This window comes from Pyxicephalus adspersus, chromosome 2 (assembly GCF_032062135.1).
Source record: "Pyxicephalus adspersus chromosome 2, UCB_Pads_2.0, whole genome shotgun sequence".
Classification (NCBI taxonomy): domain Eukaryota; kingdom Metazoa; phylum Chordata; class Amphibia; order Anura; family Pyxicephalidae; genus Pyxicephalus; species Pyxicephalus adspersus.
In genome coordinates this window covers 50,476,043-50,488,704 of record NC_092859.1, presented here as the reverse complement: position 1 = coordinate 50,488,704, position 12,662 = coordinate 50,476,043, and the positions used below count along the sequence as shown (strand labels likewise).

Below are 12,662 nucleotides of genomic sequence, written 5' to 3'. Positions count from 1 at the left end.
TATATATATATGTATATATATATGTATATGTATATGTATATATATGTGTATATATGTATATATATATCTATATATGTATATATATGTATGTGTATATATATATATCCCAAGTTTTCCAAAGCATTATGATTTCTACACTTTGGGACTGATACACTATGTTTGTGACCCTGTCTTTTAACCTCTTATCTGCACATCAGGTTTTAGCCCTGGTATTTCTCTGCCATGCTCAATGTTGGATACTTAGCTGATCTAATAAGTACAATACCTGTGACTGTTCAGACCTGCCTTTGTCAACTTTTAAAGTGCTTGCTTATTGCTCAAGTTATCTTTAGCTGTCTGTTGGGAACATGGAATCCCAGTTGAAAAAAGCTGGTGGCGTAACTGCACTTCTGGTGGATCCTAAAACTTTCGTAATTGCTGCTGCACTTCATTTGAGTGTCTGGGACTTATCCTGAAAATGGCTTGAGCCAGAGTTTTTAATCTATAATTGGAAATTCAGACTTTATTTTCGAGTTTGTATTTTCCAAACCAGGAGCCACCCAGCTCTATACTTGCAGGAAGGTTTAGGGCTTGATGGTAGTCTCCATTTGTGCAGTCCCCCTTCATTTTAACTCCAGACATTTGCAATGCAACAGTCTACTGTTGTGGGACAAGATGGTTCAGTCTCTGACCACTTGGGTTGTTTTCTGGGACTAGGTTTACCATGATTTGATAACTCGGGAATCCAGGTTTGGATATTGTGGAAGACGCCTACAGCACGCCAGCTTGTTGGTCTGGGTTGATGTCCCTGGTAACCTTCTTTGAGCAGGGAACTTTTGTTTTTATTCTTTATTTTGCTCGGCGTTGCTTAAAAATTACCTTTTTCTATAATTTTTCAAAAAATGTTTAACCTTCACTGTATATTTCATGTTCGTGCTAATAAGCCTGTTATTTTTTTGCAGGGCTATGCTTTTACCTTTATTACAGAAGATCAGGCTCGCTATGCAGGAGATATTATAAAGGCTTTGGAGCTTTCAGGAAACGCAGTTCCTCCTGAACTGGAAAAGCTCTGGTCAGAATTCAAAGAACAGCAGAAAGCGGTATGTCTTATAAGTGCATTGATTAGTACTATTTAAGTGTGACTGTTATTTTATTTTCAGCCTTTCTGATACTGTCCTCACATAGAGCCAGTAAAAGGGGAGGAGTGGTGGCAATAGTGGTATGGAAGGCACAAACGTACTACAGCAGAGACAAATAAATAAAAAATAAACATATCGGTGTGGATGAATGCAGTGTTTACAGGTCTACCATTCGGTCACGGGTGTGTGCATCCCTCCAAGCAATCTTCAGTGGTTGCTCTTCTGGGTCCGCAAAAATCCTCCTTAGCTGTTCAGTAAAATTACTTCAGAAATGAAGTAATTTGTCTGTTCTTGGCTTCGTCGAGAATAAAGCTTACCATGCTGTGTAAACAAAGGACAGTAGGCCTCCAAGTGTCAAAGAAAAGATTTGTTGGCAAAATGGTCATCATGAACTTAAGGTTTCTGAAAAAAGCAAAGAACACAAAAATAAAACATGTTCATTCACACATAGCATTCACCTTGGAGTATATATAAAAAAAATGAGATAAATAGCAGCTAGTGTTGGAAAAATTGAATCCTTGCACAAGTGTTTATGAAAGCTATATTTAAATACACACAACACAAAATGATTGTTTAATTCATAAAACATAGTTATGTCGACTTTTAAGTACAAAGTATGTTTAGGCGTAACATTTTTCATTCTACAAAACGGCAAAAACTAGAATATCCACATTTTTATTAGTTTGTAATAATAGCACTTAACCTGATGGGTACATGGAACTTTGTGCACCTATGGGACAGAGACTGTAACTTTTTTTACCCCCTCGCACCTAACATACTTATGCCTAGACCACTTTTTTCATCCCCTCCCCAAAGACTTGGCTTTAGTCACTAAATCTTCAGTTGACACTATCTGAACTTTTTGCCTTTACTCCCCTGGACTTCCAAACACAACACAAAATGTCTATTTCGAAACTACTGAAAGCTTTCAGGACTCTGATATATACAAAATCTGATATAAGCCTTATGAAAATTGCAAAAATGGACATCGAATTTTCAAACATGGATCCAAATTAATACATTTTCATTAATAAAAACTTCAACTTGCCCCCCTGTACCACTTATAAATTACTCAAAACCCTTATGGATAGCACAGTAGTTCTATCATTGTATCTGTAGCTCTGTAATAGCAATACCTGCAAACCTAATCACAGTAACACTTGACAGCACAGGATTGACTAATGTCTTCAAAAGTCAGCAATGCCTGTTATTCCTCTTAAAGTGAGGGGAACAGATGGAGATCCTCATTTTCAGTATTCAGTATTTCAGCACCCCTACCCCTCCCCCAGATGGCACTCAGAGTAATGACAACACATTTGACTCTTAAGTCCAAGAGACAGACACCCTCTTTGATCTTCTTCCTTTTCTTTCTCAGGAACCACATTCTTTTCTCAACAAATTACCCAAGGTGGCCATTCCAATGGCTTTGGTCCTTTCCATCTCACTTAGAAGATGGAGTGCAGTTTCTGAGAGTCGGTTAGAGTTCAAATCTGCAATATCTTTTCTTGCATGTTTAAGAGAATCTTAGGGAGTCTTTTAATGTCCATAAAATTGTCCATTCTGGTCGGGACCTTTCAAAGCTAAAAATTGCTAGTTATTGATGCTTCTAGTTCAGTGTTTCTCGACCAAGGTTTCTCAGGAGGTAGCTAGTGGTTCCTTGAGTAATGAGCAGTTTGTACTTTTTTAGGTTAGTTTCATTGATATCTTTTTGGCTATCTGTCATATTTGGACCAATAATGTACATTAGGTATATCTGCAGGAAAAGGTTTTATATTTAAAGTTAGCCACTTAAATGTAACATATTAAGTACATTCATTTTAGGAATTGTAAAACGTACAAAATCTTGTATACTATCCCTTTTTATTCTATAAGGGGTCTGTTTTCATAAAATATCGCTTTGCTGGATTTTGTTTGCATTTGCTATTTTTTGGTAGATATAAAAAGGTGGAAAAAAAATTTCACCAACAAATGTTGCAAAAGTGGGCAAAACCACAACAGAAGGGATAACCACCTCCATGCAAGTTTCAGAGTAATTAGTATTGAAAATTAACATAACTGTAAATTATGTTTTTATAGTAATGTATGTTTTTTTTTCTATAAATGTATGTTACAAACATGGAATTTTTTTTTAAATAGGAAGGCAAAGTAATCAAAAAATCTAGTGGGTTCTCTGGTAAAGGATTTAAGTTTGACGAAACTGAACAAGCTTTGGCCAATGAAAGGAAAAAACTTCAAAAGGCTGCACTTGGACTTCAGGATTCGGATGATGAAGACACAGCTCTTGATGTAAGTAAACTTTGTTGACTTAACAAGGTATTCCAGAAGTTGTACACATCAAAAACTTTTCTGAAAAAAAATGGAAACTCAGCATAGAATACTAAATACAGGAACCCATAAGTTGAGGTGCATTCATATTTCTTGACTTACCCAAATTCTCCTTTGATTTTGGGCCATTTGGCAGAAAGTGCAACAGCTGAGTGTGTGATACCATCTGAACAATCTAGTAAGCACAGAGTAAAGCAATTTTCATTCATTAAATAAGCCTGTCGTAAAGCCACGAATATAACAATAAGATTTCATGTTTCTTACAAGTACAATAAACTATCAAAGCTTACTTTTTTTCTTATCTCAATATTTTAGTTCCCCAAGATTGCTAAAGTTCATAGGTAAAGTGTGGAATGGCCACTATGTGTCAATAATTGGACCTAGAAATATTCTTTAGTCACTATTGCTTTGTGGAAAGCAAAACTGGGGTGGCGAGATATATCACCTGTCATTACTCTGAGCCCAATATTCTTAGGGAGCAATATACCTGTCAATTGCTATTCTAAAGCTCCAGGAATTTGAATCTGGCAGTGCACCTCTAAAAATGTACAAATACCTTGTGTGTACCTTGTTTTATAATAATTGTTGGGCAAACACTCTCTTTTTAGGGAGTATTAGCCTGCAAACCTTTATACTGAGCTGTTGAAAGCGAATAAATTGAATTTTCGTTCTCATTTAATCTTACAATCTGTGTAACCTGCAAATAAATTTTATGTCCCCAATTAGAATATAATATATATATTTTTTTTCTAAATAATATTTTATTTCAGATTGACGAGCAAATCGAGACCATGTTTAATTCTAAGAAGAGAGTAAAGGACATGGCGGGGCCAGGTGTACCAGGAGGAGCAGTTGGTGCTTCAGGAGCCACTGCTGGTTCTGGAGGGTCTTCTGCTGCAGCTAATGCCGGTATCCCCACTGCTGGAAATGCAGAGAAGTTGGAGATTGCAAAACGCTTAGCTAAAAAGCTCAGCGTGAACAAAAACCTTGGAGCAGAAGCCCAGGTTTGTATCATTTGGATTGCTAAACATAAATCTATAGGTTTATTGGAAAATATCCTGATTTGTTTTTCATATGGATTTTTCTGATGTATTTTGATACATGTATATTTGATTCACAGTTGATAGGAAGGAGCAACACTCTTGTGGTGTCATAGAACATTGGTGGCTGGATCAACTGTTTTCTATATGCTATATTCTCCTATATTCTATATGTCTCCTGACATCTGTAAAATTTGTGTTTCCATATTTAAGTCCTTTTAAATGTTTCCTACCTTCTGTAGTAGCTTTATAAAAATGTGGTCTTTTAGAGAACATTAAGGGGTATTTTTATAAACAGTAATGATTCACCGTGCTTTTTCAATAATTGTGTGCAAAATAATCTGCCAATTTACTTAGGAGTACTAGCTGCTATAATGTCAAGAACATTGTTAAACGCAGAAGCATAATAAAATGGACACATCACCAGGTAGTGGAAGAATTGAAACCCCTACTTCTCAACCAATGAATAGTGTCTATTCATCTAATTCTACTTAAAACCTGCATTTTCTCATCTTTAGTTAACTACATTTAACCAAGCTGTCTTGTTGACCAGTTCACTGTGTAAACTGTTCATAAATATACCCCTTAGAACCTTGTTTGACTCCTAAGTGTGTCTTATCATTTGATTAACTTGTGGGCAAATTTATGTGTGTATTAAATGTATTATTTATTCTTGCTAATTATCTAGCTTGACTTTATATTTTTTTTTGCCTCAGGATGTCATGCAGCAGGCAACCAATGCTATTCTCAGAGGAGGAACTATTATGGCCCCAATAGTTTCTGCAAAAACTATTGCAGAGCAGCTGGCTGAAAAGATCAATGCAAAACTTAACTATGTCCCAGTTGACAAACTGGAAGAAGAGAAGCAGGAAGCGGGGGCTAATGAATCCTTCAAGCGATATGAAGAAGAATTGGAGATTAATGATTTCCCTCAGGTAAACTCAACAGAATAGTAGAATTAACCCCCCTAGCGCTCTAATTCTGTCGTATTTCCACGCAAAAAGCATTACATTTTTTTTGTGTGGAAATTTAATTTACATTGTAGCCCTATAATTCTTAGGCATAACTTACCAAAATATGTCCAACATTTAATAAATTAAAAATAAACTTAAAAAAAAATAATGTAGTATAACTGTACAGTAGCTTATATAATATATATAATAATTCTATATATATTATATCAGGATTTCTTTGTATTGAACTCAATACAGCTATTTTGTATTGAATCCAATACAAAATGATTTGAATTTCCCGCCCGCACCAATATCACCGGGAAACCCCGGAGATCATCTCTGCATTAGCCGGCTGGAGATCCAAGGGAGAAGACCCATCCCAAAGACCAGCCGGACGTTGGGGGACGACAACGGAATAAGGTAAGTGTTTTTTTTTTTTTTTTTAAATATTTTTGTGAGTGTGACTCAGGAATACCCCTTTTTTGCATGGAAAATCCACCCCGAGTCAACCGCTTTGTTTACACCGCTGTCCTTCAGTTGCAAGAAACATTCAATGCAGGTGTCCGGAATCAAGGCATTCCATAACCTCAGATGATTCCATTTAAACAATTTGTACCCTGCCAATAGTTTTCCACTAAACTGTTCATAGTGGCTGCATATATTGGCCTTTTTACTGTTCTCAGAATGGTTCTTTTTCATTTTGGTTTTTCAGCTGTAAATGGTAAGGTATTTTTCTTTAGTGACACTGGCCATCATCTTTGATACAAAATTGTGACATTTTTAAACCTTGGATTGCATCATAAACTGCACCTAAATGTAACCTATCCTTAATTCAAGTCAGTATTATCACAGTCCTATTTAACAAAAGGCTCACAATTTTTTTTTTATTTATTACAAACAGAAAAGTTTAGTGCCATTGTGTATATATGTTTTACTGGAGGAAAACAGACAAGTGTAAGACGACCCTTATGTTTCTTAACTATTAAAACCTGGAATTAACAGTAATCTCAAGTAATTCCCTTCTGCCCAGACCTGTACATTAGGGCAATTTAACACATTCCTGAACACAGAACTGTTGGAATGTAGCATTTTTGAGAAACATTATCTAAACAGCCTGCTTTTGATGATATCAGAGCATTTAAATATATTTGAAATCGGTACTCTGGCTTGGGTATTGGTACTATGAGCCTGCACCGCTGCTGGAGTTAAATTACAATTGAAGGTACTGACGTAAATTAATGAAGTCATATGAACGCGAAAGTGCATCCTCTTTTAATTAAGGTTTTTCATAACAAGCCATTATAAAAAATCATCTGGTTCATAGCATGTCTTAAAATAAGGTGAATACAACCTCAGATGAACAACACACGACATATTAAGCCATGACATTATTTCTCACATTGTCAAAATGCAAAAGCATTGTGAAAGATTTAGTACACCCCTACCACTTCAATAGGAAATAGGAGGGTAAGTAGCAGCCACCTGCTGCTATGCAAATATGCATGATTAATTGATCATCAGAAAATGTGACTACATTTTAAAAAGAAGTTTTGGCAGTTTACTAGTCTGGAGCATTCAGCATTCAATGCTAAGGAGGAAAGATATCGGCAATGATCTTAGTGAAGCAATTGTTGCTGCCCATCAATTTGGGAAAGGCTATAGGTCCATTTCAATACAATTTAAAGTACATCATTATTCGGTGACAAAGATTATTTAGACATGGAAAACATTTGAATGCCAATCTTTCCAGGAGAGGAAGTCCCATCAAATTCACAACAAGGTGATTTCACATGCTCATTTAAATTGCAAAAAACCTAAATAGCTAAGTTTACATTTCTTCAGGCCTTACCATAGTAATTGTAATTACTAAAAATAATTGTAAATGTAAGTATTGACCGTCCTTTGGACAGATGAAAGTGGATATAATTGGACATGTTAAACCAAGTTTACAAATTTTTATACACCAAGTGCCATGTTTGATGGAAGCCATCCACAACATAATCTATATTAATAGCATAATAATTAAAACTAAAGCAATTCCTTTCTGCTTTTTCTTTTATATTTCATTATCCATATTTGTAAATTTCAGACTGCAAGATGGAAAGTCACCTCAAAAGAGGCATTACAGAGGATAAGTGAATACTCTGAGGCTGCCATTACCATTAGAGGAACATATTTCCCACCCGGCAAGGATCCCAAGGAAGGAGAGAGGAAGATTTATCTAGCCATTGAAAGTGAGTATATAATAATAGACTTTCGGTAGAGCTTGTGAGGATACCACATATGGTACGGTAGTTGATGTATCAGTCTTTAAAGTGGATATTTTTTGAACACCACAGCATATTATTGGCGTCTATACCTTTCTCCTGTGTGTGTTTGCTGTAGTTTCTGGCATATGCATACCGCATTAGGGATAAGTCTACACTGACTTTATTTTAAATGCTTATTTCCCATTCAGTTTTTGTAGGAGCTTTTAAACATTTATAAAGAGGTTTTAAGATGCCTTAAAACCCTTAAATGCCCCATTCATACCAGTGGGGGTGTTTGAAGTGTTTATATTTGTTTTTAGACTTTTTGGCGCATTTGAGAGGCATTCGTGGGCATTTTAACACTTTCCAAACACTGCAGTTCATCAAGAAAATGGTCTGGGGTGGACTGGGGCATTGGAATGAATGAGAATTTCAAACATGGGTGTTTATGCTCAGATTAAATTCTGGGGAAACAGTCTTTGTTAACTTGGCTTAAAAGTTTAGTTTTAATGCATAAATAATACTTTAAAATGTGCTTAATGCTTAGGAACTGTGCCACTTAATACACTTAAAAGGGCAGGTCCTTTTTTTTTTTCTTTTTTCCAACACAAAAGTGAGGAAGAGATTAGTGAAGGAAGCCCTTGGAAGTTAAATGCCTAAGGAGGAACTTTTTTAATATTATCACCTTGTATTTATATAGTGACATCATATTGTACAGCGCTTTCACACTGTTTTATGTCAAGTCTTTAGTCCGGTCACAAACTGTCCCTCAGAGGGGCTCACAATCTAATGTCCCTACCATAGTCACATGTCATTACACAGTTCAAGCCTAATTATGTGGGGGATACCATATAATGGAACTGCATGATTTTTTGGGATATGGAAGGAATGTGAAAGTTCTGCTTAATGCATATAACCTAATGTCTTGTAACCAATAACCTAATGTCTTGAAAACCTTGTTTCTTTATATATAGTTCTCCAAATATGTCTTTAATATGGCTGTACCTGCTCATATATGCAGACCCTGCTTCATTGCACCACCAATGTATTTACACTCTCCTAGAGTTCCTGGGCTGTAGGTTCCTACCTGCTTCCAGAAACGACTTTACTGACTTGTTTCTTAATTGGACTTTTCAAGAGCATTCTTGGATAGAGCCATTGATGTCCTACCACACCTGGCAATGATTTGTGAATGGCAGACTTGCTGCTTTATGAATAGGCACTTGCATGGTGGTGATTCAATGCAAAATTAAATGGTGTGTGACTCATCGGAGTGACTAAGGAAAAGAAATGGTTGATGAAAACAAATAAAATCCTGATGGTTCCAAGCTTTTCTCACTGGAGAAACTGGAGTTGGAAAAGATGATTGTATTGTTTGTGTAACCTTGGGAGATTTGCCACTTTTCATATGGACAGGAAGGTGAAATTCCACAAATGATGCTTCAGGCAGGAATCATACATTGATAAACTTTCTAATCCATCCCTATTTTATACACAATTAAATTAAAAAAGACTTAGCATTGTGTTTATTTGCTGCAGTACCAGAGGTAGACATCCTAAACTGAATAAAAGACCTAACATGTCACTATGATTAAATGAAGATACATATCAACATCCTGTGTATGAATGCTAAATTTTAACAATTTGTTGTAGCCTTTTGTCTGATAAACATAATTTTGTTATGTCCTAGGTGCAAGTGAACTAGCTGTTCAGAAAGCAAAAGCAGAAATCACCCGTCTTATCAAAGAAGAACTTATCAGATTGGTAAGTTTTAATGTTTTCCTGTGTTTCTTGCTTGGATGGGCTGCAAGAGACTGATTAGTTGTGGGAAGGATAGATAAGTCTACCGTCAGCTTTATTATTAGAATGGAGAAGCAACAGTGTGTTTTGGAAATGTTCTGGATGTGGCTTATGTAGAAGAATTAAAGGTGGCACCAAGATTTTTGTGTCTGCGAGATTGGGTCAACTTCTATAATTAAAATATATAATCTAATTCCTTAAGTGAGTTCTCAGGGGAAGGTTTTGAAGGTGTTTTATGTTGGTAATTAAGCTTTATGCAAGCTGACATTTACGTATCTCACAACTATCTACAACAAGATTACTAATAGCATGAAAATCTATCCAGGACAGAGGAAGAAAGTCAGAGGTACACAGATACATTTGGGTGTTATGTGCATAAAAATATTGTAGGCCGAAGGAGGATATGTTGCTGCCAAGAAAAAATGTGTAGAGAATTGTACTGGTTCAAAGACTGAACCTGGGGGAACACCCAAAGGCATGGGAGTAGAACTCCTTTTAGTTTAGAGAGTGGAAGAATTAGAGGTAAAGTACTGCTATCTGGAGCTCCGTTTTCTTTTCCTGTGAAACTGACCATTTTGAACCACAAATAAAGGGTACTCTCCAAGAGCAACACAAAGAAAAATAGGAGTCTCTAATAAGTACAGTAGGGGAGGGCTAGAACTTTGAATTTGTTTCTTGTTGCAGATTTTTTCCTCCGTTCCTGTCTGGTAAACAGTGATTAGTTTGAGGGAAAGTGAGGGAAAAGCCCTCTAGCAAAGCTCTAGAGAGCAGAAAAACCTGACAGGATTTATAAACTTTCTTCACTCCTGAACTAGAACAGGAGAAGTTTTGACTTGTCATACACTTTTAAAAATGTGCAATACACTTCAAACATGTCATATTCTTTTCTTTTTTTTCCATTAAACGTATTTCAATACCCACTTATTCTGTAAAAAAAAAAAAAAAAAACTAAACTAAACTTTTTTTTCTTGTCTCCTACAGCAAAATTCCTACCAGCCAACCAACAAAGGACGTTACAAAGTGCTTTAATACTCAGTAGCTGGGTGACATGCCAACATGTTTGTGGTCTGTTATCTACTTGTGTTGTAAATGTTGCACTACTTTTGTTTTACCTTTATTTTAAATAAAATGATGAACAAGGGAAGAAGATAGATTCCAAATCAAATGTTGATGTTGTTTCTTAAATCATGTTGGAGAGATTGTAAATTTTCCAACATCAAAAATAAAATTTGTTTTAAAATTTTGCTTTTGAAACAAAGATTTGAGTTTCTTTTAATTAAAAGCAAAACGTTTTAAATTAAATGTTTACATCAAATAATGCAGTTTTTGGGAAATCTTTGTACGAAGAACAATTCTTTTATAAATACACATTTACACGTTTTTTTAATAAAAAGTGGCGATCACATAAAAGATCCTGACTTTTTTTTCCCTGATTGCCACTTTCATAACATACTATTTTTAATATAAACTGTCAAGAAGATCATTTCTCTGACTAGAGTATTGATCCACATTTTGCCAGTCTCTTTTCACTAATAAAAATGTGCAAATAGATCTAAACTGTGCTGAAAATGTATGTGTTTGTTAATTGTATTGCCTAAAATATAACAAGGACCATGTATTCTATGATTAGTGTAAATATTATTTTATTACTTTGGGTGAACTAACAATACTTGCAGGCATCCAGAACATGAGGCTGTGCTTCTGGTCTTTTATCTACTTATTAGTGATACAGCATGCAGCTAGTTTCCAGGACTGACTCTGGAGCAGTGTATCAATGAAAATATATTTTAAATGTATACGTGCCTTAAATGTATAATTGCCGTTTATGCTGTAGCCTGTGGACTCCCACCCTATGGTCCTCTGGAGCCAGCACGTGAGCAAACACATAAACTTACATAGCTTGACAAATACAAAATGTATCCTCAACCCCAGGCAACTCTCATGCTGTGTCACCCTTCAATCCTTTTCCACTTATATTACTGGGCTTGCCAGGTTGCTCCTCCCAGCCATCTTTTTTCCTGTTATGCCAAGGGGTGGTGCTTTTATATATTCCTGGTGTCCGTATGGAGCCAAGTTATTTGATAAATATTGTATTTACCACCTTACCTATCAGACTGGAACCAACATAATAGAAAGTTATCAATATGAATCTTTAAGCTGAATGTATAAAATGTATTGTGCTAATTTACCTGGGAGATCAAAATGTCGGAAGGACAAGTCATGCTACAAAGGTTTTCCATTAGTTGATGTGGTAAAATGGATGCTTGGATTTTATTGGCTTATAAATGTCTTGTGTAAGGGATTTGTATTCTATAGCATGTTGCTAATACCAGGCAATTTTGTGGATATGAAGTGTACTATGCTAGTTCCCCTGCAAAAGACCTTGTGGTAAGGGTGACACTGCATGGACCGCAGACACACAGCTGTGCTTGAAATAAATAGTTCAGCTTTTGTTCTCTGCAGACTATTGGGGCGTATGCATGCATTGTGCTAGGTCTACAATACTTAACTTATGCAGGTATAACACAGAATTCTGCATTATTTGTATTGGTACTGGAAACCCATGATTAGGTGCTTCCTACACTTAACCAAAAAAAATTAATATTACAAGAAGCAGCACACTCATTAGTATTAGAACCTTACATTCCATTTATTCCCATACAAGCTGGAAGCATAAGGAGGAGACTTTTTTTCAAAAATCATAAAATATTTATTACAATTCTTATGAAATACACCTTAAAAAATGACAAATTCCATTGTCACTATATATGTGCTGATATCCAAAGATGGTAACGTGTTTCACAATATTTGTTTGCTTCTTCAGACCATGCCAATAATGTATTGACACTATTATATTTTATATCAAGGTGATTAAGAATTAAAAGTGTTGTGCTGCACCCCCTTTTTATTTTTAAAGGGTGTTGCACTTAAAAAAAAAAAAAAAGGTCTGTTTAATGATGAATTTACCTAATGACCAGATCTCGGGAATGGAACCTGGTCCTTAGGTGAGAAGCATCTGTATGCAGTAAATGCTGGTAGTAGTGACATCTAGTGGGGATACTGCAATAACACCACTGCTACATAACTACCTTTATCAGGTGGAGATTCCCTAAAAAGGGTAAGTGACTGTGTGTATGCTGTGTGTGCTGGACTGTATGCACTTCTGCACTCTGTGTT

At 35.8% G+C, this 12,662-nt stretch overlaps 1 protein-coding gene across 1 annotated transcript in view; it reads left to right on the top strand.

Moving 5' to 3' along the window:
- DDX46 (DEAD-box helicase 46) overlaps positions 1-11,047 on the top strand; it is a 57,343-nt gene extending 46,296 nt beyond the window's left edge. Inside the window, exons 17-23 of the mRNA XM_072400751.1 lie at positions 942-1,079; positions 3,255-3,404; positions 4,214-4,447; positions 5,200-5,418; positions 7,526-7,670; positions 9,376-9,449; positions 10,467-11,047. Of these exons, the coding sequence (XP_072256852.1) occupies positions 942-1,079; positions 3,255-3,404; positions 4,214-4,447; positions 5,200-5,418; positions 7,526-7,670; positions 9,376-9,449; positions 10,467-10,514 (1,008 nt within the window). The 3' untranslated portion in view covers positions 10,515-11,047. The remainder of the gene's footprint in view (positions 1-941; positions 1,080-3,254; positions 3,405-4,213; positions 4,448-5,199; positions 5,419-7,525; positions 7,671-9,375; positions 9,450-10,466) is intronic.
- Positions 11,048-12,662: the final 1,615 nt, after the last annotated feature.